Raw genomic sequence first — 24884 nt, forward strand, 5'->3', positions numbered from 1 at the left:
AGCAAAAATGTTACGACACCTGTAATGTAACTCTCGAAAGCATACTAAAAATAAAATTGTAAAAATAAAACAGCATATTGTAGCTGTTTTCGTGTAAAGCTATCGAGCACGCTACGGAAAGCGTGCATTTGAGTCGGGCAACGTCACATTTGAGTCGGCCCTGACAAATGGGCGCCAACAAGTATAACTTCAATAATTAATTACTCGACAACCATGCAGACAATTGTCTTCAACTTTGACACGGACGACAGATTCCCATAGACGAATATCCTTCATAAATTCGAACTAATTCTTATCATATTGATTTGAGCAACCACTCTCCTTAAGAGAGGTAGAAATAATATTGGGACGTTTACAATTAAAAAAAAAAAAGGAAGAGGAGAAACCAGAACGTACGAACGCGTAAATATTATCGAAGCGAATTGCCGTTAAAAAGAGCAATGTAAAGTAACGAACGACATTCGTTTCGAGAGAAACCGGAGTCGGAGTCTTAACAGGACGCACGTAGCGAGATGCCATTCCAGGGCTTTTCGAATGCGTGATCACGGACGAGTGTGCCGGTGCTATAGGGTCCCGTGGCGATCCACGCGGGTGCTCGGAAAGCGGAATTTGTCCTCGAACAAAAAAGACAGGTTGTCTCGGACACGGGTGTCGTCAAAGATTTAAAAAAAAATGAAGAGAGAGAGAGAAAAGGATCGCCGTGACGCGTCTAAATAGGCACCTTTAAGGTGCAAGGCGGTCGCCTTTCGTTCGGTGTTTACCGATGGCCCCGAGATGCGGGAGCCTTGAATGCTCGTCGGTCCTCCTCTCATCTTACGGCGCGTAATAGTAAGGAACGGAGTAGCGGAGTAAAAAACCGGGCGGCGGGGAGGAGGATGGGGGAAGAGGGGGCTACGCCGGTGGTCCGTGTCGGAACTTGTCGGGACTTGTCGGTGGCGAGTCGGACAGTCTGAACTGAATAACGGTAAAGAACGGACGCAATAACAAGATGGACCAGGAAAAATTAATTGAAATGGTTAAATCTTGTGAGCCATTGTATGTAATGAGCCATTCAAAATATAGTGACAATACATTTAAAGAAAATGCTTGGAGAAGAATTGCGAAAGAAATGAACCAGCCAGGTAAGATGAATATAATTTATTCTATTGTATTAATAAAATAGTTTTTATAAAATATTTTTTAATTTATTGTGTCTTGCCATTCAACACGGCCATGCTTTGTCATAAAAAATTCCTTGAATGCATCTCGAACAGTAAATGCAGTATTTGTTGCACTTCCTCCTTGTCGTGGTAAATTTTGTAAACCAATGTCAGCTCTATCAGCTCTATGCGCATGGTCTTGTTGTGTGGCATTAATATTATAGTCTCGGATATAATTGTGCAAAATGCACGTAGTCAAAATGATTTTATCTGCATTTTCTGGTTTTAACTTCAGTCTTCGATTGTAAAGCTGAAATTTTTGACTCAATATTCCAAATACGTTTTCCGACACTCTTCGTGCGCGTGAGAGACGGTAGTTAAAAATTCTTTTTGATCTATCTTCTTGAATTTGAGAACCAGGATATGGTCTTAATAAATATTTTTTTAACGGAAATGCCTCATCGCCAACTATGACATAAGGCATAACATTCTGCGTATTAGGAAGCGCATTATCTTTCGGGATATTCAATTTATTTTTTTCGAGAGCTTTACCCAATTTAGAATTGGCAAATAGGCCTCCATCGCTATTCTTACCATATCCGCCTATGTCTACCGCGATAAATTTGTAATGTGCATCGACTAATGCTAAAAGAACAATGGAAAACGTTTTCTTATAATTAAAAAACTGAGATCCACTATTTGCGGGAGCTTGAATGGTCACATGTTTCCCATCAAGAGCGCCTAAACAATTTGGAAAATTCCAAATATCCCAAAATTCTTCGGCAATTTTTTTCCATTTATCCACTGTAGGCTTTGGCATTGTTAGTGGCATCAAATTCTCTATTATCGCTTCGCATACTTGAATAACAATCGATTGCACCGTTGAATGTCCGAGTCTATAACTGGTAGCTATTGTTTTATACGAATCACCAGTAGCTAAGAACCTACGAAATATAAGATAATAAATAAAAAATTATAAAATATAAAATATACAATAAATATTAATATAAACAAATTGTTCGTTTTTTTCCAGCGACTGCTTGTAAAAAAACATGGACAAATCTTCGAGATTCTTTTAGAAGAGCGTTAAAAAAAAAACGTGAAACAAAAAGTGGACAGTCCGCCTCAAAAATAAAAAAATGGAAATTTGAAGATGAAATGTCGTTCTTACTACCATTCATGCAAGAAAGAGACACGTGCAGTAATTTAGAAGATGTCAGTGATGATAATAATGAAGATGAACCGAATGAAGACGAATATGATGATACAAACAATGGGAGAGAAGATGATAGAAACGATGATAGAAGAGATGATCGAAACGATGATAGAAGAGATGGTAGAAGAGATGATCGAAACGATGATAGAAGAGATGATCGAAACAACGATAAAGACAAGGATGATAATGTGGATGAGGAGTTACACGTTGAAAATGAGAAAAAGAGAAAACAAAAAGACATTAACAGAAAAAATATCACTAAAGCTAAGAATAAAGAAAATAAATGTCAAACACAACCAGAAACGGCATCAGAAGTGATGATAAAATATTTTTTGGAGAAAAAAACTGCAAAAGCGCAAATAACTCCACCGACTCAACAATCTAATGATTCTAATGCAATAAACACGTTTTTTTCAAGTATTGCAGCAACGGTAAACAGTTTTTCTCCTTACTATCAAAATATAGCTAAATCACAAATATTTTCCATTATCTCTGATCTTGAAATGAAACAAATTTTGCAAGAGCAACCTCCTAATGCACCTATACAACGTCAACATTCTGCCGAATTATATCACACTAGGCCGCATGTATCACGTCCTTTATCATCAATATCAGTATCACCATCGTCACCGTCATTGTCAACTATACCAGCATCTCCTTTAACAACTCCAACTGTATCGCCATCATATTACGATATGTCAATGCCAATGCCACATCTCGGTGAACAAACAGGTTATACACAGAATACAATGTAAATTTTATAAAAAATGTTTACCTTAAACAAACTGCAAGCCTTTCTGTCGGTGAAATTGCTTCACGAAACGACGTATTTTCTTTTTCTATCGCAGGCTCAATTAATTTTAACAACTCAAAAAATTTGTATTGCGGCATTCGAAAATATTGATAGAATTTATCTTCATATTTTAATAAATTCTTGAACAATGTGCAATACTCTCCTTCAATTTTTTTTTGTTTCAATATGGGATGTACCCATTTTCTCTTTTTCTTGATTTTCTTTACCTTTCCTTCATCATCGTCTAGAAGTACCGGTGGAGTAAACCGTGTGTGGTACAGACAGGCGCAGAAACGGTATTTTTGCGCGCGCGCGCTCAAACTCTCAGCGATCGGATATCACCGCGATGCTTTTTCGTTCTTTGTTTTTTTTGTTACTCCTTTTTGCCGATCGCTTCGCGCTCGAACGGAAAGGAAGTCGCGGTGAGTCGCGAAGCCGCAAACGCGACGCCTCTGGCTGCGTCAATTTTCGGCGTATTCGTACTTCGCGCGAACACGTACGGATGTCCGTGCGTGCGTCATGATTTTCGGTCGTTCGAGGAAGTCCGCCTCTTGCTCAGGCGCGTTTAGATTATTATTTTTTTTTTTAAGCAACGATAAGCATTGATACTAATAGCGATATTGATCGAAACTAGGTGAGGAATGTGATCGTGGTTGTTTTACTGTCGATCTTTTTGGCATTAAAATTAAATGTTATTCAATTTTACAATGTACGACTGGTTTGTGCACTGTAAACAGTGTAAACTTATCATATGGAATGTAGTATTGGATGTAGAACATTATAGTGACTGTTAACGTTCTCATATTGCCGCCGAGTCTTATGAATTACCTATATAGGAGCAAATTTTGGTTGTATATATGCAATATAATAAATATATAAAATGTTGTATAGTATGTGACTGTATCGCATAATAAATATAGTATCATAAATTTTACTTTACTAAAAAGATCGATGCGAATAAAACGGTTGCGTTTTCTCATTTTATCAATGTTCATTAATTGATCTATGTACCTATATTAATACATATCGACCAATATATCGATATATATCAATATCGTATTGATTTATATTGATTGATATATTATTATCAATGATATAAAACGTGCATCGCAGGATGACAATACTGTAAATCTCTCACGTCGTCTTGAATCATCTTGAAGCATCAATATAACCGACTGTACAAGCGGCGAGAAAGAAAGAGGGAGGGAATGAGAGAGATGGGGGTGAGGAGGGAGACGCGCGTCATGTAGGTACTTCGCGCTTTGAATGTATCATGAGGTTGACACTCCCGAGATCGAGCGCTCCGCGATCGAGAAAACGGCAGGGGGGCAGAGAGGAGGGAGTATCGTTGAAGGGCGATGAGGATCGCGACGACTGACTGATCGCGTCGAGGACGGGCGCTCGCGATACGCGATCGCGAGATCGCGAGATCGCGAGATCGCGCGCGGCTCGTCGCTCGTCCTCGCGTTCTCGCCGGATTCCCTTTCCCTCCGCGCCGTCCTTCCCCCTCGCTCGCGCCTGATGCGAAATACTCGCGTATACGCGAGGCGAACGAACGAACGGCGCGCTCATATTTTCGCGTATGAGTCATCGCGCGGGTTTACCTGCACGCGCGGAGTAAAACGCGTCGCGATGTTGACGTACGCACCTCGCGGCGTTATCGCGACGTCGATCGCGCGGTGATAGGCGGCGGCGACCTAGAATCCGCGATATTCCGCGATCTTCTTCGTCGTGGAGCGCATTTAAGCACGCTAAAACGCTACTTTCCAATCCAGAACGGTCCCCCCGTGTTTCGTACAATTTTCCTTCCGCGCGCACGCGCGCGCAACTTTCGACATTACCTTGCAACATCTTATTTTACTTTCAAATTACGATTATCTGTCACTTTTAGTACGGATCGTTTGAACGCGACCTTTGCACGTTACCTTGGACATGTTCGGTCGAAATTCGGTCTCAGAAAAGTAGCGTAGTAGATTGAATTTCCTCCTGTCTTTTAATTTTACTTGATTTACATTATATTGCGATTCTCGTCCAACTTGCATTATTCTACAGAATAAATTAACATTGACATTTACGATCATCGAGCGGAATCTTATGTCTGACGAACTAACTTTTGTGAATTTTATACACAGAAAAACAGGAATATTCTTGATTTGAAAATATCTTGAAATGAGATTATATTGCGTTAAACGAAGAAAATTTTCTTGCATGAAGTCATTATATTATTCAACCAAGAAAAAAAATTTGAAATAAAAAGTTGAAATTCTTAAAGAAGAATAAGATGTAGATTGTTTCGTATATACGCAAGATTACTATAATCTTCTTATAAGAATTTCAACATTTTATTTCAACATTTCATCAGTGTTGATTTGACACTTTTTTTTTTCTGTGTATATTTTGCCTTATGCCTTTGAATGCTTTTGAACCAGGTGTTAATTATTCGGTTGTAAAACACAATTTTATACTAAAAATGTAATATTACATTATTGAATTGACGATCAATTTAATATCACTTATGCTAATAAGTATCTAATAAGCCTATAAGGAATTTACTTACTAAAGGGTTACGTTATTTTACAACTTTGTGTCCTCTGAATTATGAGCTTTCTTTTAAAAGCTCATTTAAATTACTTTTAGATGTCAGGTCAGGTGAGAATTAAATTGGTGCGTCAAAGGGTTAATGCTTGCGGTGCAGTGAACCCTTAAAAGAAATGCGCGGACGCGCTTTTAAGGTTTTAAGATCGAGGACAAGAGACGTGCCGTGAGAGGGCATGAGGCGGGGTACGGGGAGGGGCGACAGGAATGCATGGCACGTGACTGCCTCTCGAGGATCGTCTCGCTGTCCGGAAACTGCGAGGCACGATCGTGCAGTCTCTCTGTTTGTTAAGATTTAAGTTAATTAGCGTCGCCGCGGCCGGCCTTGACGAGAACTTCGACCTTAACCAGCTAAAGTTACTCGACAACTAATCGAGCGAAAAATCGATCGAGCGAATAGTTTAAGTAGTTAGCGATATAAATTAATTCACTCGGATTATTGACCTTGTTTAATTAGCCTTAACATCAAATAATTGCAGTAATCGAATTCGTAAATGACGCGGGTTTGCCAGCGTCACCCGGTGCGCATTTTTTTTTCCCGGGCACCTTGTATTGTTGCACTCGAGGAGGGTCGTTTCTGAATGCATCGCATGCATCGGACACACTCGTGCCGCGCAGTGCCGCATAGCGAGAATCACAACATACCGAACGTGATACCACGGTGCGGGGTGCGGCAGCGGTGTGGTGCGGCCTGGCGCACCGAACAGACGCCTCGCGCTTTACGTCTGCTGTGATAATTTATCTCGTGGGTATCACAACAGACGGTGCCAGCAGCCCCGCGCCGGAGGCGGAGGGAGGCCTGCGAAGAGGCGTGAAACAAAATCAAAGCGGCCGCGTGTTTCTTGGAAAGTTTATTTAAAAGTTCCCCCCACACGGTTCTCGAAGATTTAAATTCGGTTTCTAGAGACAATAGGCCTGTTTTATCGAGACGGGAGCTTGTGCGATTAATCCGGGAACGAGCGCCTGATTTTTTTTTTGCATGAATGGTTACCTGGGGTGACTTTTACACCCTAGTTAAAAATCATTGTTGTTAATTATATATCGCATATTTTTTGTATTGTTCTATATAATTTGTATTAGTATTTGAGGACAATATGTATATACACATTTACTCCATTTTTTCTGAGAAAAAAGTAAGAAGGAACCAAAGAAAATATTTAAGAAACGAAAGAAGCACACATTAAAATGACGTGAACTTATTTTTTCGAGACTGGAGTGTAAAAACCACCCCAGGCACCCGTTCTCGGGGTTAAGGGAACGAAACACAAGAGAATAAATATTGAGAATTTTGATCCCATGGTTTTGTAGCGTACAAAACTTTCTAAAAATGTATCTGTTCATCCGTTTGGTTCTTTAATTAAGAAGCCAAGTTCGCGATCACGCGGTCTGCGGCTTCCAAGAAATCGTGACGCGTTCAGTAACGTTAGACGTTCTACAAGTTCCGCAACTGTGTCGGCTACTTACAATTACATTTATGTCGTCCGTCGTGTTTTTCAGAATGGCAACGGAACTGGCGAATAAAAAGGCGGAGCGGGAAGCTCTCAGGGGGGTCATACAGCAATGGAACGCCAATCGCTTGGACCTGTTCGAACTTTCGGAGCCCAACGAGGTGAGTGTTGCCGAGACGACGCATTCAAATTTCGCGTGATCGTTTAGCTCCCGCAAGATTACTCGAATTATGCTATTTTTTCTCAACAGGATCTGGAGTTCCATGGCGTGATGAGGTTTTACTTTCAAGACAGCGGCCAAAAGGTCGCTACCAAGTGCATCAGGGTCGCCTCGGACGCGACCAGCCAGGCGGTGATAGAAACTCTCATAGAAAAATTTCGTCCCGACATGAGAATGCTATCCATCCCAGAATACGCCCTTTATGAGATTCACGAGAATGGAGGTGAGTAAAATCGTCGAGATTACGTGAAAGAACAATATCGATTAAAACTAAAACTGCGCATTTAGCGAGAACTTTTTATAATTAGATTAAATTAAAAACTGGTTTATACATCTTTAAAGTAACGTATAACGTATATGTACGTTCCTTAATTAATAAATTTTAATATACTTTTAACATACCATGAGTTTCTGTTAACTGAATTATGCACTTTAAATATTATACGTTTATATTTAATTATATTTGAATTAATGACTTTTTTTTAGTTGAAGAGAGATCTCAGTTAATTTTATCTTTTAGTAATGTTATTTTTTCTAAAGTGTTTTAATATCGTTTGTACCTTGGTTTGTACTTTGTTTATAGAAGAGCGTAAACTCGATTTAGAAGAAAAGCCATTGCTGGTTCAACTAAATTGGCATATAGACGATCGGGAGGGACGCTTCTTGCTGAAGAGGATCGACGATAAGACCAATGCGCAGGGCGTCGGTTTTACTTCAGCCGAGGGTTCTAGCTTCCGAAGAAAGCTGAGCAAGCGGGAGAAAAAGCAGATCAAGAAGCAGGAGAAGCTCAGTCGACTGAAGAGCTTGGAGCAGGACGAGAACGCGGCGCCTGGCGATCAGAACGGTGTCGCCGAGAAACTTTATACGGGTTAGTAAACATTATTTTTAGACTGTTTGTATAAAATTACTATTTATATAAAATTATTAAAGGATTAAATAACGCGTGAATATAAATAATAATAAATACAAATATAAATATAATCTTTAAACAATATTTTGACTGAAAAGTGTTTCAAAAAGGGATTGAAAAAGGTTATTATGACTGCAGTCCATTTGATACTACAAATGCTTTGAAGCGTTCTTCTTCTTTTTCTTTCTTCACTGAAAGAAAGAAGAAGAGGAATGCTTCGAAGCATTTGTAGTGTTAAGTGGAACGCAGCTTATATTACACTCTATAGTTTAAGTATTTTTGTGCTTTATTGTTTCGTTTTTCTTAATGCAAGATTTAAGAATAGTTTAGTATATTACGTAAAGTACAATAATTCAATTATCTTAATTTGATTACTGATTATCGTGTTGTAATGAAAATAGCAAAAACGAAATAAAGATACTTCTTTGTCGTGACTCGTATGAATGTTTTTCTTTTCTGTATTAATGATGTTATTATCGCTTTTAGAATTGCCTGAGACCAGTTTTACGAGGAGCATCTCGAATCCGGAAGCGGTGATGAGACGCCGCCGTCAACAGAAACTTGAAAGGAGACTCCAGCAATTTCGCAGTAAAGACGGCGGTCCTGACACGGGCGGCACATTGAAAATTTATGGCGAAGCGTTGTGCAAGGACGTGCCATACAAAACGCTGCTGCTGAGCGTGCGAGATTCCGCCGCTCAGGTTGTGCGAGAGATGCTTTCTAAATACGGCCTGGATAAAGTGGACCCGCAGTTATATTGCCTTGTGCAGGTATATACGAGACTGTCGTTTATCCGCGGATAGATCGTCATATATGGCAGATAAATTTGACAGATTTTAGAAATTTACTTCTTCGACGAATTTTGATCAAAAAGATAGCGCAATTCAAAATTTAATAATTAATGTTAAATTGAACTTAATTGTTAAGATGTTTATTGCTGAATATTAAAAAATATTAGCATCTATTCTGCAAATAAAATTTTACAAAAAAATATCTCAATTTGTTAAATGTATGATTTGAAAAATGAAGGCAAATATAAAAATATAGAAATTTGTAAAATACAATATGTATTTAAATGTATACACATCTAAAATATATATTTATAAAATAAATTATTATTATTAAAGGAAGAATAATATAAAGCTAATAAAAAATAAATAAATGCGAGATAGTTACAATAATGAGATAAAGTATATTAATAGTTTACGAGATATTTATGAAGTTAATAAAAACATTTATCAAATAATAATAGTATATTTTGCTTAATTTAGTTTAAATAAAACATAATTGATAAGAAAATCTATCCTCTGATATCATATGAAAATTAAAGGAACACAGAAAACATAAAACACAGTTTTGTTAGTGAGCTGCGTAAATACTAAATATTGTAGACAAAAATATTTTTTGTATAATATGATACATTTCTGTACTTGACATTTAATTACCTTCGCAATTTCTGGAAATTATGCATAAATATCAGATACTTTTTGTTAAAAGCATATATTGCTTTTAACAAAAGCAATATAATCAATTTTAACAAAAGCATACAAATCACTATCTTATTTATGATGTAGGTTAATAGTGAGAACGTGGGTGGCAATGCACATCAGGAGTACATATTAGACGACGACGAGTGTCCTTTGGCGATATTAATGAATCATCCTTCCACGCGAGGTAAGAACACTTTACTTTTACATCAATACTTTATGCTTAGCTGCACAATCGCTGCATAACTCTAATAAGCAGTGTTCTGTGTATATTCTAACTATTAAAATGAAAAAGAGGAAAGTGGACTTAATACGATTGGACTTAAATAATTTTGCATTTAAAGTGTTTAATATAATATAAGTGTGTTTGCAACGATTTAACTTTGCCCAGGATATATTATAAAATTAATCTTTGTACATTTGGAAATACTAAATTTGTGTCTTTTAATATTTTTTTATTGAGAATTTAATAGCAAGCTAATGCCGCAATAATAATTTGATGTAAAGTACGTCAATAATGATTTAACAAACTTGCTTATTTTTATATTCAAATTTAAGAGAATTATGACATAACTTTAATCTTTCATTGAGAGAACGAATTTTTTGCAAACTTTTTACTTTTGTTGATTCTAACAAAAACTAATTTAATTTAATCTTTAGTTAATTTTATAAATTTTATATAATACAATTTTAATTTAAATTTAAATAATAATATTAAAAAGTTAATTGATATTTGATTATGTAATGAATATTATTGCACGAAGTCAAGTAAAAATTCTGAGACATTTATATATTACGAGAATAATAAATTGGATATAGAGAGTTTTGCAGACTATTTTAAGTTATATTAAATATAGAGATTTTTAAAATATTCGTAAAAAACTAATTTAAAAAATAATCAACTTGGAAGAGTTACATATGTCTACAGTAGAAAAGAACGGTAGAAGAAGATAATAGAAGTTAACGGGTGCGGAGGAGGAAAGAATTCTTGAAACATAGATGATGGAACAAAATAGGAGGATTGATCTGATGAGACAGATTGACATCAGAATTCACGAGATGAGAACAAAAGTTTAATGAGAAAGAAGGCTAGAAAGGAAAAAGATCGCATTAAAGTGAGGATTAAATTTATAAAGTTGACCGTAAAAAAGAGCTTTTAATATCAGCTGATAAGGACGAAAGTTTGTCGAGAGGAGCGACAGAAGGGAGAGAGGAGAAGCCGAAGTATAGAGGGTAGTTGATGAGGGGGACGTAAGGGTGGCAAAGAGAATAACCGATACCAGCATCGCCTCAGTCGGCTCATGTCGTCGGTACCAGCGCCAGTGCGCGGGCGCCGTCGTCGCCGCCTTGTCGTCGTCTTTGCCCTCGTTTCGACTTCGTCATTCACGGCGAAATAATTGCCCGTGATGTCCGACAATTGAGTCGTTTGAGCCTAAATTCGTGCAACGAATCGACCAGTCGTTAATTTTACCTGAGACCGAATTACAATTGATCCAGCATATCTTGCGTGAAATATGTGAACATTTAGCGCCGTGTTGCCTTCTCTGTACAGTAATCCGTACATTAATTAGTTGCCTAATTATTTTTTTCACTTACAAACGTTTGTATGTCGAACCCGGAGTCCTTCAACCATCATCGAATTTACGTGACGAAAGTGTACTCGCCTACGCGTTTGGTGATCCATTGTAGCCTGGATTGAGTAAATAGACGTGTTATTCTTTGCAACAACATGTATAAATACGACGCAACATATTAATAACCATTCGTTTGACTTGTTCTATCGAAGCGCAGCAGAGAATTCGGAGTGACAAAATTGGATCCATCCACGGCTGCAATATCCCTATAATTGCACGAAGAAGTGAATAGTCGTTACAATTACACGCGCATAACGCGGAGCGACCAAGGCGTGGCGTCATCGAACACGATTAGCTCATCATCGACGTATCAAAGACTTTTCATAGTAGCGAAAGTGGAACCACCCACTCACACGGTCGCGATAATGCGCCGTAATCCGCACGAAGGAATAAATAACTACGTACGTGACTGAAGGAGTAAATACGATTATACACGCGAACGTAAAGCGTTAATGACCAGCGTCATCGAACCCGAACACGACATATCAAAGAGAGTGAATTGATGAAAGTGAACCCTACGCGTATAATAACCCGGTCACTCTGCGCAATTTCGTGAAATTCCAAGTGACGATCTTGAGTCCGATCTACTAATTAAGTCATTAGTAATCATAGCTCAACGTAATTGAACTTATTCGATTTATTACAGATAAAGAAGACATGAAAGATTTGTAACAGCAACGTGATACCTATTGTCTCGTGATTCACGTAAAGGACAGACGGCCGGCTATCGATTACATGCATAACTTAGAAGCGGAGAGTGCAAAAGAATTCGATTGGTCTGTCATTACTGAGGCATCATAAAATAATTGTACAAATCGCGCAAAACCTTGACGAAGTGCGCAGGTGTCTCCTTGACCAATAACACATGACACCTGATTGCAAGTCTCAAAGTCGACCTAATCAAACGATCGAATATATCTCATCGATTATACTTCTGGCGGACAGTGGTTATTATGGCTATTATAGGATACCTCCGGGAGATGCCGAGGCAACGACTTTATCTGATCACTAATTATCGCGTGATCATTACAGATTACGGATGGTGCATCGCTACGTGAATTAATGCGTGAGCTGTTCGCCTTCGTTTTAACGCATCAGCAAAGTTAAATATCAGATTTGCATGAACAACGAAGAGACCGATTTGAAAACTGTCAATTGCGTGATCGACAACGTACTATTGACCTATTGTTGCACGTCAGTGCAATCATTCAATTTAACGTCCCGAGTAAGCTCTTTATCGTCGATAAAGGCTTTCATATAAATCGCGCAACCTGCAGTTATGATCTGTAAATATCCTGCAATCTGCTCGAGAATTATAAAAACGATCCACTACGGTCAATATCAGCACGGTCCAATACTGTGCCATGATGTGTCACTGTGAGAACCCGAAGTAACGTTTTAATGCGACCATCAGCAACCATCGTCCTGACGATGTTTACATGACTATCAACAGATCGTAACTCGTACCTGAATGAACGTATCAATATTTTCCTCAATATATCACCACCAATATCGATTATCATATCTATAACGTTAACATCGAGATTCAATTAAGAACACGACCAATTGAGCAGATTTATAATTTCTTCAATCGAGCTATTATTAGAGATAGGAAGCATAGAACGGTCTCCAGTTTGCTTTCGTAGTCTAAGCTTGGACAATGTCAGCACACATATAAATCAAACATCGAGCAGATCGATAGAGATAAGATCAAGGATAAATTTGAGTCAATTCGCTTTAAGTTTATCAGCATTATAGAGAGAATTGATGCCGAAGAGATTTGATTATACGTCCTAACGTCCTAACGTTCGTGGACAATTAATTGATAAGATTCACCTGACCAGTTTGAGGGGCCAGCGGATCCTCAAGTTTCACGGGAAAACGGAGCAACGAAAGAAGGGAACAAAGAGGGGACCAATATTTAGCAGCAGCAATAACCGACGAAGGGACCACGAAATTTAATTAAATAAGGCAGTCGTCATGATGGATTGGGGAATACGACGTAAGCTCCTATTAAAGCTGACCGAATCATGCATGACGCATATAAAGCTGAACTTTCTTCTTGATGTGGTTCTATGTGTTACCTAGCCAATGTTAATTTGTTGAAATATATTATTTAAACGTCCCTGCTGTAAATTAGCAATGTTGAAAACTTGAAAATTACTTAGCGGCAATATACATATTTTTTTTCCTGTTTATTTAATTTTTTTTGGTAAGATACCTCCTCTGCGATCATACTCGTCTGCTTTTTACTGAAGGAGAATGACCGTTAAAAGCAGCAAGATTTTATGTTTCATTATATACAAATTTTGCGCATTATTGAGTTTTTCGATAACTGTTGATAAGGTTTGCAGCCTGTCCTGTTTGCATGTATATATTCCTCGTTGTATTAAAAAATAATAGCCCAAGAGATAATATTAAATATTATTAGAACTTAGAACACATAAAGCTTCATTACAGACAATGTATATCAAGAGACAAGATATCATCATCATTTCGGAAAGAAATATCGAGATTTTATCGTTCGATATCGTCGAGCGTATAAAATTTTCTCGATTTAAGACAACCATTATCTGTTTAATAACGAATAGATATTAAAGAGAAGATTAATTTTAAAGGGAAAGAAAAATACGCGGGATATAGTTATACATGATCAAGTAGAATGTTTCTCTCTGGATTAAGCAGGTTTTACGCGCCCTAAGGGCGAACGAAGGGCCGGTAGGATAGAGGAGGGTCAAGGGATGAAGGCACGCCGATCTCTCGTGATCTCTTTTACGTGCGTCGTGCGTATATACGCATCGCGCGACGGCACGTCGCGTCGCGGCGACGACGACGGCGACGGCGTGTGTGCACGTCGGAATTGGGTCCGCGGGAAATCAATAAAACGCCGGAACGATCTGCGTTATATGTCGACCTACATTCGAGCACTAGCGTGCTACCTTCGTTTTTCTAAAAATATCTCTCGGGTAATTTCTCCTTTCCGCCTGGCGGAATAGTCGCGTGCACCGATCCCGATCGTTTCGACGTGTTGCTCCGTGTCGAAGCGAAATTTCCAAGTTTCTCGATTGCGAGCGGCGATGACCGAAACCGCGATTTCCGATCGAAACGATTCGGATCGCATTCAGCGCGGACTAAATCCGTGGAACTTTCCGCTACGATTTTAGTACGATGAATTTCAGTCGAATCAATTATTTTTAGTTGTACAATTATTTTTATGCACATATAAATAGGTACGTGGATAATTTTCTCAAATAAACGAATATTTTTGTGTCTTTTTCCCGAATCAATTTGCATCTATGTATAATATTGAAACAAGTATTTTGACATAAAAATAAAATTTTAATGTCATAATTCTGATGTGCTTTTAGAGGTATTAAATTTTTCAATTTGTGAGAATTTCGAGATTATGTTTTTAAAGAGACTTAACTTCTAAACGACTTAAGATAAAAAGCCTCGAAGATCAATCAGTTTAAAGTCCGTTTATCACGCTTTAATATGTAATTTTTTAATGTATAATTTCTGTGTGTGTGCGACAAAGTTTTATTCAAATATTTTCTCATAGGATTATACCTTCTCTAAAGATTAAAAAATTAAATAATGCGACATTTCTTGAGTTCTCAAGAAATTAAGGAAAGAATTTTATATGAAATAACAAGAATTTTTAAGGAAAGAATTTCTTAGGAAATGAATTGCAATTTCAAAATTTTGAAAATAACAAAATATTTGAAAATATCGTAAAAATCATATTTATTAAAAACTTGCTTAGCCGTATAAAGATAAATGTGACTGATTTGAAAATAATTAATTGGCAAACTTTTTTTTCAAACCGTTTAGAAAAACGCTTTAACTTTGCGAATTCTTAATTTAAACTAAAAATTTTATTATCTTACAAACTAAACTTAATTTAAACTAAAATAAATATATTTTTTTAAGAATTACGATTATTGCATTAAAATTGTATTTAAATTCACGTTTCGTTATTATGTGTACTTAAATATAAAAAGGAGAAGACAAGAAATACTCGCAACTATTCGGTATCGGATTCAATATATAAGACCCGCCTAAGTACATAAATCTCACTTTAAGGGTGTAACTGTCTATTTATGTATTAATGTAATATTACATCAATACAAGAATTGTTAAACAGACAGTTTATAAATGGACTAATCTTTATATCTGAAGAATCGCGTACTATTTCAAATCTCTTTTTATCGATATCTTTTTATCGACGTGAAAATTGGACCGATACTTATGAATGGTCGGGCCAATATGAATGGAAAACATTTCTAAGAATACCTGTTATTCTTAGCAAAGCTTCCGGTAATGAAGTTAAACTGAACCCCACGGAATTCTTATAAAACGAAATCTTTCTTTGATGATTGGGATATATTAATAGTACAAACCATTATTTGATAACGTTCTATAAGATACAATTAATCATAATTTAAATGTCATCGTATGTTGGCTCTTTGATTATTTAATTGACGGAAATATTTTCGCTTGTCTCACCGTCTGTACTTACACCGTATGTAATTACACCGTAATGTTATAATGTATAACAATTCGATAAATTCGGAAAACAGGATTATATCAGGATTGTGTGGAATATTGTATCGTTCAAAAAGTGTCTTTAGTCGTAGACATTAAAGACCAGGCCAAGAGAAAGTATCAATAGTTGTAGATTAGTAATTTAAAGAGTCTAGTAAAAGAAGAGTTATTGCCTGCTAATTAAATAAAAAAAATAGTTTTTTTCTTTCTCTCGGTGAAGTATTTAAATAAATCCTTGCATGAATGTTTCTGTATATATATATATATATATATACATATTTATATATAAGAACCAACGCTAACGATAAGCATATATCTTTTTTCAGCGTTTTTTTTTCTTACTTCTATTTTCCATTAAAAATTAACCATCGTATGAATCCCATTCGATTTAATGCGGAAGCTAATAAATAATTTCGCAGCGAATAAATGAAGCCGGCTGCTATAGTTCCGTATAGTGCAAGGGACACTCGTCAACACGCTTGCGCCGCGCCGGTCTCACGTGTGCAGTCTATCGTATTCTTGTTTCTATATACACACCTGTGTGTTGTACGGGACAGAAAGTAACAAGAAGTTATACACCAGTGTTGTTTTAACGGGCGAGCCGCGTAGAGTATCGTCCTGCCGTCCTGCGCGTCATGGACATTAAAGGTGTTACGCTTTCGCTTTCGCGCGTATGGCTGTTTCACGCGACGCGAATAATTACGTGCGAACAATTAGCATTTTTCGGTTGCGTTTATAAACGACGTGCTTGAAATAAAAAAATGCAAGCTATTAATTCTCTCGTAAAGTGCGCGATTTATCGAATGTGCTTGACGATGATTTACGTCGGCTAAAATTTAATTAAAATTTTAAACGGAATTTTTAAACATATATTAATCCCTTATATAATATATATATAAATTACAAATATAATTAATTAATTCCTAATAATGTCTGTGTGAAACTCATTACTTAATTACGTTATCTTTAATCTTGTTGGATTTTAACATTTTTCTTCACGCATTACGTCTCTCTCGTTTTTGTGTTGCTTCTTGTTCGATTAGAACTTTCATAGTTAATAAAGTACAATTTTTTAATGAATTTGATAAAAATAATATGCCGCGTAAAGAATTTACTAAATGATAAATTACGCGTATATAATTAAAACGATGAACGACGAAAATTCCAGCAAATTATTTTGATTAGGATAATGCGTTGCCCTAATTGAATTGTTCTTCGGCAAAAAATTGATTGACAATTTAATCGATTTTTATCAATGACAAGAATCACGAAAGTGAATGAGAGTAACGTGGTTGAAGATGCTTAAAGATTTATAATACAGTATAAAAATTTTTAGTTATTTGTAAATTCAGGATTATCAGTCAAGTATATCGAGCTATTTTCATTTATTTGATTCTCGCTTATCGTGTATTGTTTACGTGTGTATCAAGCTAACGTTTGTAATGTCTATAGTCTATATAAATCTTTTGCGTTGCAATATCACGTTGGCATTTACGCGTGAACTGAAAAGTTTAAAGCTATGTACAAATTGCAACAAGTGCTTTACTGACATGTAACGGAGTTGTTTTATATCGTTCCCAGAACTTCGTATTTTATAAGGATATTTTATAGCGCTTTGATACATACTAATCGATTTGTAAATGTACCGTTCTGGGAAAATCGCCATAAAACGTACGTGTATACTTGTTCGCGATGTCCTCGGATAAAATTGATCTATTAAGCCAATCGTTTTCCTGCTTATCGCTTTATATTGCGACTTTGATTCCAAATGATATGAACTTTTACAATATACTTTTTATGCACCGCTTACAAATATCTCACTGAATAATTCTTCATACAACATAAATATTTCGCTATTAATTTCTCACAAAAATCTGGTTTATTAATAAATACTTTACCCATAAAGATTACATATAACTATTAATGGAAAAACATTATGATCGACAATAATAGAGAATTTAAGATAACATCATATGTCGATTGTTGTTTTTGTTATATTAAATTAATAATAAAAAATATAAAGTTTGAATTAAAGAAGTGAAAAATTTGCTTTACAAAAAAGGTATATTTTTGCGACAGTTTGATGTGAATAAAGAGACACAAAACGTGTCTACAAAACGTGCCACTGATACGAAACTGTTGGAGTATCGGTTGTGATTCGAATAGAAATCTTCTCGTGATTATATATCTATGTTATTATTCGTGAATCGATCTAAAAGTGTTACATGATTGGACTTTGGCCATTCAAGCCACGCCGGAATGGCAAGGCGGAGGTGATGTTAGGTGAGTGCCGCGTGTGCTTTTAATGAAAATTTTAAGTTTCTTTGAGTTCTGGAACAATTTAAATTCAAGCAAATTTCAATCTAAGATTGGACAATCAGGTTCGAAACGAATCGAAGACTTTCAAGACGTTCAAGACTTAATTATGAGTCGATTGTGCGATTAAAGCCTTTAAAATCGCAGATTGTTCGGCGAGTCTACGAAGCTCGCTGATTTCCATCACTCTCGAATATCGAACGCTTATTTATGACTCTCTGAACTTGAGAATTCTTCGAGATTTGGAAGCTATTAAATTCGATGATTCGTCGGATATATATTCCCTCGTAACGCCTACAATTTAATTTAGAACTGCGATAAACCCGATATTTGACATCGCGACGAAAATCTTTTTAACGCTAATTCTTACAACAAATTTTGAAGACTGCAAATTCTAACAATATAAATAATTTTGGACAATTTTCTAAACATTAATTTTTACAATAGATTTCTTTCAAGAAATAAAAGTAATTTTGGACGGAATGAAACTTGCAACATGCCGTATACGTGCAGGTGAAAAAAGTAAAAAATATTTTTTTTACAACTTTAAACATAATTTCTTTCTTAAAATTGCGATAGAGCATTTTATACTCAAATTATATGCAGTGAAACTACTTTCTTTCTACGGGTTTGGGAGAAAGCGAATTTTTTCTTTCGTCGAGCCGTATAATACTCGATGGGTTCGCTGCCGAAAGCACGAGGCGCCGCGCCGTTTCCAGATGCAAGGACGAGGGAAAACGTGATGAAAACGCCGGCGACGGCGGGTGCAATGACTGTGCGGCGCGCTGACCCGAAGCCGAGAGTCATTCTCCCTTTCCGTTTTCTTCCGTGAGAAGCCACCGTGTGCTTTGAAGCACGCACACGTGCGTTGCCGCGTAGGAAACGCACGGCAGTGCTGTAACGCGAGAAAAATGCACGATCGCTATCTAGCCCATCATACTAATTCGACGATTTACCGCGAAGCTTCTCATGCGCGATTATTACACGCCACGCATCTTTAAATCAACGACGAGCGTTCATACGATGCCGATATGAAGGAGGTCCCCTTCCCTTTTTTATTTCCCTTCTTTCTTTTCAACCGCTCTCATCCTTCGGCTTCATTCCCAGAACTGTACCGATAAGATCTCTGATGCCCTTCATTGCGCTCATTATCTACTTTTATTTATTGGCGAATTATATTTATTTATTAATTTCTTTATATCCCTTATCAATTTCAAGAGAATTTCAAAGATCCTTTTGTAAATTTTGTGTGTACATCAATTCTTGAAATATTTCTTGTTCCTCAGCAAGTTATTGTAAATGTATCAATATTATAATCTTTATGATTTGTATACTTTTCAGTATACTGTATGAAATGTATTATAAATTATAGTATAACTTTTTTTTTGTTTTTATAAATTTATAATTTATATATGTATTAGAATAAGAATATATATATATACATATATATGTACATAGTCTAATTTGTTCTCGGCGTGCTTGAATAAAATTTTACGACATGCATTCTTCTCGCAGGTTCCATTATGTTTCACGTGAGGAGGAGGCCCGCAGATTACATGCCGCGGAAACGTAAAAAGAAACCAGCCGGAAAGTGGAACGAGTTGGATCATAGGTACGTCACAGTTTTGGGGGAAATTGTTATTCAAAGGACATCACAGACACTGCCTATAAACGTTTAGTCCATTATTAATTGCTCATACTTTGATGATGAGTTTATGATTTATCCAGATATTTAATCCTGCAGTAACGAACATTTTAATGATAGCTGCGTTTGCTTTTTACAGGTACGAGGACGAGAGGCTACCATTCCTACTGGAGCTTAATCCTGATGGCAGCGATATCCCGAACGGCGCCGGAGTGCGACACCGATTACAGCCGAATGTCACGGAGGTCGGGTCGGAGAGACCGATAGGGCCGCAAGCGGTGCAAGCGCAGACGTTGACGCTGCCAGGACCGACGGTGATGCCCAGGCATTGCGTTATAGCCTTTACCGAGAACATTGTGACCCTCACGCCGTGTTCCAGAGACGCACATACGTACGTCAATAACCAGAGGATACATCAGACGACCATTCTGCAGGTGCGTGTCTCGTCCGTTTTTGCAGTTGGGATATATTCGCATTTTGTATTTATATGACCGTTTATGTAACTTTTGGTTGCTTTTTTAAATATGGATTGCAACGAGTAAAGAAATTAATATTTAATTTAATATATCGAATTGTTGGCGCATCGATTTGAAGAGCAAATGTAATGATAAGCTTCAACGTTGCATGCTTACAGAATGGAGCTATCATCAAATTTGGCAGAATGCACACCTTCCGATTCATCGACCCGGCGCCGGAAGAGCGCATTAGGCAGAGACAGGATTCTAACAAACAGATCGACTACGCTTACGACCGGTAAGTTCGAGACACGTATTCCTTTCTCTCGTCATTGCATTCAGGTGAGAAATAGACGTGATGCACGAATGTTGCTCGTTCGTTGCGATTAGTCGGTACATGTTCTTTTATGTATCTCAATGTGAATGCACTTACAACAATAGTGTTCAGCTTATTACAATTATCAGATACTCTTAATGCCGTATTGCATTAAATTTCATGTATATAGATTTTTATTAGTTACTTGAATATTAAAGTTCTTTATATGTTGGCTATGAAAGTATGGAACACTTTCAATAAATACTAGAATTTGTAAATTGAAAAGCATACTATAAATCTCTTTATTAAATCAAAAAGAAAGAGAAGATTATATATAAAAAACTTTTTGATATTAATCAATAAATTTATCATACTTTATTAAAGATCTTCCATACTTTCGGCGGAGGCTGTAATTTGTTAGAGAATTAAAACGCATTTTCCCACGAATTTTTATTACTTTTTCATTTACGTTTATTTCGCTCGATGTGCTTTACGTTTGCTTTTCCCGTCGTGATGTTCGCTTCGCACGCGTGTAAACGATAGACGCTCGCCGGACGCGACCAGTCAGGACGTCAGCTCGGAGAAGTTTCATCCGGGATCTGGAACACCGAACGGCGGTGGTCAGATCCCGGGTCAGGCCCAGGAGCGGGCGGCCCCGTCGAGCCCCTCGAAGTCCGCTGTCGCAGCAGTCCGTAGCCCTCGTAGTCCCACGCATCCGCCGGAGCCTACGCACAATTACGAAACCACATTCGATCTGGATGGAAACGTGGAGACCGCTAGTCTGAGCAGCAGCAGGGACGGCAACAGGTAGCAAATCGGAACGATAAATCTACGACGGTTTATGATACTTGACCTAGTCGAAAAAAGATACTTAGAACTTATTGTTAATATATAGAGTCGCATTTATAACGAAGAAAATCTCGATATAATGCAAAGCTCTTTATTATGAAACCTTCTTCATCACGAACAGTTACGATGTAAAAGTGTTCTTAACAAAATTCTGTTAATTTTTTATAAAATGATTAAGAAGTATGCTTGATGTAATTTAATTATTTTCGCGATTTAGAAGCTTCTCTGAAATTCTACCCCTTTACATTTACAGCTTGCCGATTTAGCCAAGTTTTTTCAGTTTATCGAGTGCACAATTATGATACATTATTAAGCATTCTTTTAGAGTAGCAATGCATCGTAGAATGTACACTATTAATGCTTTCTTACAATATATTGCAAATACATAGAATTATTCATATTTAAGGCAGATGTAAAACACAATGTTGTATGAATTTATGTCGTTAAACTATTCTTTCTCGAAATATTAATAACATTTACTTTTGAAAAAGAAGATTTAAAAGTTTGAAGCCAAAGAAAGGAAATTAACGTCTATCGATTATTGGCAGGCACTCACAATACGATCGGCAACCGCGAGGCACGGATCCGATCCTGCCAGCTGTCTTAGAATTCCTCGAGGAGACAGAGGAGACCTTCCTCCACGCTGTCATCACCGATGTAGAACCCTCGGCGCCACAATTTAAGTTGGCGCCAACCTATACCCTCTATCTCAGCGCGAGATATCGCGCCAGCACTCACTATAAACCAGAATTGCAGCCCACGGAAAGAGCGCACCGACTTACCGTCATGTTGGCGAATGTCGCTACCATGATCCAACGCGTTATTCAGGTATTTTATTATGAATTTTATTCTTCTATTTTGAGCAATAAAATACCTGATTTGGAAATTACTCATATAAACTTCAGAATGTTCCTGAACTGTTTCAGTGAATATATTAAAAAAGAAGTGTACTAGTTCAGATATTTGGAAAAGTATAACTATAGCATAAGTTATGATAGTATATGTCAACAGTAGTTTTTTAAGGAAGATTATGTTCTCAGGAACGTTACATGGACGCTTCGTCGTTGGCCTTTTGGTTGGCGAACGGCTCGGAACTGCTACACATGTTGAAGAGTGACCGGCACGTGGGCGCATTTTCCACACGGGCACAAGACATCCTAGCGGATGCGGTGCATACAGCCTTCGGTTCGCTAGTGCGTTGCGTCACATTAGAACTCACGCCAGCAATGACACAGTTCATGGCGGACGCAGATGAGCCGGCAAAGGAAGCTGGGGTGCTGCAGATCTTCTCAAACACGATGGCCCTACTGCGACGATGTCGGGTGAATGCTGCGTTGACGATACAGCTGTTTAGTCATCTGTTTCACGCAATCAACGCGACAGCTTTCAACACTCTCGTCTCGAACGGAAATCTGTGCGTCAGATGGTTCGGACGTAGACTCAAAGCGAGGCTGAACGCATTGGAGACCTGGGCCGAGAGGCAAGGCTTGGAACTTGCCAGTCAATGCCACTTGGCGACGATCATGCAGGCGACTCATCTACTACAGGCTCCCAAATACAATGCTGAGGAGCTAGCAACGCTAAGCTCGACCTGCTTTAAATTAAATTCTCTGCAGGTGAGGGCGTTACTACAAAAATATCAACCGGCCGCGGACGAGCCTAGGCTACCTGCCGAATTGATCGAGAATGTGGTGAGAGTGAGTACATTTAAAAGTACAATAATCTGCGTCTTGTTGACATAAAATGTCATTCTACAAAATATATATTTTACACAATATTATAGGTAGCAGAGAGTGTCGCGGATACACTTGCACGTGCAGATGGCCGCGAAATAAGACTGGAAGAGGAACCTGTTCTAGGATTAGCATTATTACTTCCTGAGGATGGTTACAGCTGCGAAGTAATAAGAGGAGTTCCACCAGGACTGGCGGAATTTCTGGCACCTCTGCAACGAGATGGTTTATGTCGAATGGCAGCCCAACCCACCAGTAGTGGCTATTGGACCATTTACATGATAGACCATCACAACAATGTAAGCTGCAAATTCTTATAACTTTAAAAATCTTTTAATATGAAAATTAAGTAGTAAGCAGATCGTAGCGTTTATCATCTTCATGTGTGTTAGATCTTGGATCTAAGATCCAAGATCTAATTAATAATTATTTATAATTATATTAATTAATTTAATATAATTAATTTAATTAATTAATTATAGAGAATTTAATTAATAATTATAGAGAAATATTTTTATACACACATATCTTTATACACAATTTTTTCAATTTTTTGCAGTTGCGTAGTCCTAGCGCAATGAGTAATAGGTCTGGTGGCTATATCAGTCACATTAATCAAAATCAAACTCACCCTGAGATACACGTTATTAAATTGCACAAGAGTACCAACGGCATGGGCTTAAGCATCGTTGCAGCAAAGGTGTGTATCTTTAGCTGCATATACTTATTTATTATAATGTAATTTTATTATAAAGTAATGCTATTTTAATTCTGGTACACGTAGGGCGCAGGACAGGACCGATTAGGTATCTACATCAAAAGCGTTGTTGCTGGTGGTGCCGCTGATGCTGTAAGTAACCGTCATTTATTTAAAAATACTTTACATTTAATGTAGATATTAAAATTGTGTTTAAAATGTGTAATGATATTCAATGCATATTAATTATTATTAAATAAAATTTTGCATATGATAGCATTTTAAAAATATGACAAGTTTTAATCACAACATGATACGCTTTTAAATTAAATTAAATTATGTTATATAACATTGAATATGATTAATTAAAATTTTTTCTTTGAAATAAAAAGTAATTATACATTGAATATAATTTAAAAATTTTAGTTATAAAATTAGAATTTAAATTTACAAAAACAATTTAAAAATCAGTCTATGTTATTAAGTAAGTTAATTTATTTTTATGTATGTTTTCAGGATGGTAGATTGACGGCAGGCGATCAATTACTCAAAGTAGACGGACAAAGTCTGGTCGGGATTACGCAAGAAAAGTACGATATAATTTTTAGACTTTGATCTAATTTTAACTTAATAAAATTATTTCTTAACAATGTTTAAAACACTATATCATTAAAATTGATTCGCAGGGCTGCCGAGTATCTTGTGCGTACCGGTCCGATCGTGACATTAGAAGTCGCAAAGCAGGGCGCTATATATCATGGACTCGCAACGTTATTATCCCAACCTTCTCCTGTGATGACAAGAGGTAAGTTCGAAGATTAATAACTAATACCATAATTTCCAGAGCTAATTTTGCCTTTGGAGCAAGAAAAAGATAATGCAG

The 24884-nt window shown here is 37.0% G+C and overlaps 3 protein-coding genes across 18 annotated transcripts in view; 2 read left to right on the forward strand and 1 right to left on the reverse strand.

Annotated features, from left to right (window-relative positions):
- Cno (adherens junction formation factor afadin) overlaps positions 1-24884 on the forward strand; it is a 48814-nt gene that overhangs the window by 8953 nt on the left and 14977 nt on the right. For 10 of the 16 annotated variants that reach the window (XM_071719218.1, XM_071719214.1, XM_071719211.1 and 7 more), the window contains 16 exons: positions 7241-7352; positions 7442-7634; positions 7995-8279; positions 8808-9091; positions 9896-9995; positions 19822-19918; positions 20091-20385; positions 20586-20704; positions 21266-21529; positions 22120-22399; positions 22612-23268; positions 23355-23603; positions 23864-24004; positions 24089-24154; positions 24518-24591; positions 24688-24806. In XM_071719218.1, coding sequence (XP_071575319.1) covers positions 7242-7352; positions 7442-7634; positions 7995-8279; positions 8808-9091; positions 9896-9995; positions 19822-19918; positions 20091-20385; positions 20586-20704; positions 21266-21529; positions 22120-22399; positions 22612-23268; positions 23355-23603; positions 23864-24004; positions 24089-24154; positions 24518-24591; positions 24688-24806 — 3334 coding nt within the window. In that variant the 5' untranslated portion in view covers position 7241. Of the gene's footprint in view, positions 1-7240; positions 7353-7441; positions 7635-7994; positions 8280-8807; positions 9092-9895; positions 9996-10569; positions 13445-16380; positions 16639-18025; positions 18274-19821; positions 19919-20090; positions 20386-20585; positions 20705-21265; positions 21530-22119; positions 22400-22611; positions 23269-23354; positions 23604-23863; positions 24005-24088; positions 24155-24517; positions 24592-24687; positions 24807-24884 lie in introns of those variants that run through there. The other 6 variants (XM_071719217.1, XM_071719222.1, XM_071719223.1 and 3 more) reach the window with 6 other exon arrangements.
- Positions 909-3299, forward strand: LOC139780557 (uncharacterized). The gene is made up of 2 exons (XM_071719228.1): positions 909-1121; positions 2173-3299. Exons 1-2 carry the CDS (start codon positions 989-991, stop codon positions 3108-3110), a joined length of 1071 nt encoding a protein of 356 aa, XP_071575329.1. The 5' UTR covers positions 909-988; the 3' UTR covers positions 3111-3299.
- LOC139780558 (uncharacterized) lies at positions 1123-3254 on the reverse strand. The gene is made up of 2 exons (XM_071719229.1): positions 3131-3254; positions 1123-2083 (listed from the first exon to the last, which is right to left on the reverse strand). The coding sequence occupies exons 1-2, from the start codon at positions 3244-3246 to the stop codon at positions 1180-1182; spliced, it is 1020 nt and encodes a 339-aa protein (XP_071575330.1). The 5' UTR covers positions 3247-3254; the 3' UTR covers positions 1123-1179.

The sequence above is a fragment of the Temnothorax nylanderi genome, unplaced genomic scaffold, assembly GCF_030848795.1.
Source record: "Temnothorax nylanderi isolate EJ_2023f unplaced genomic scaffold, tnyl_v1.0 TNYL_tig0284_pilon, whole genome shotgun sequence".
NCBI lineage: Eukaryota > Metazoa > Arthropoda > Insecta > Hymenoptera > Formicidae > Temnothorax > Temnothorax nylanderi.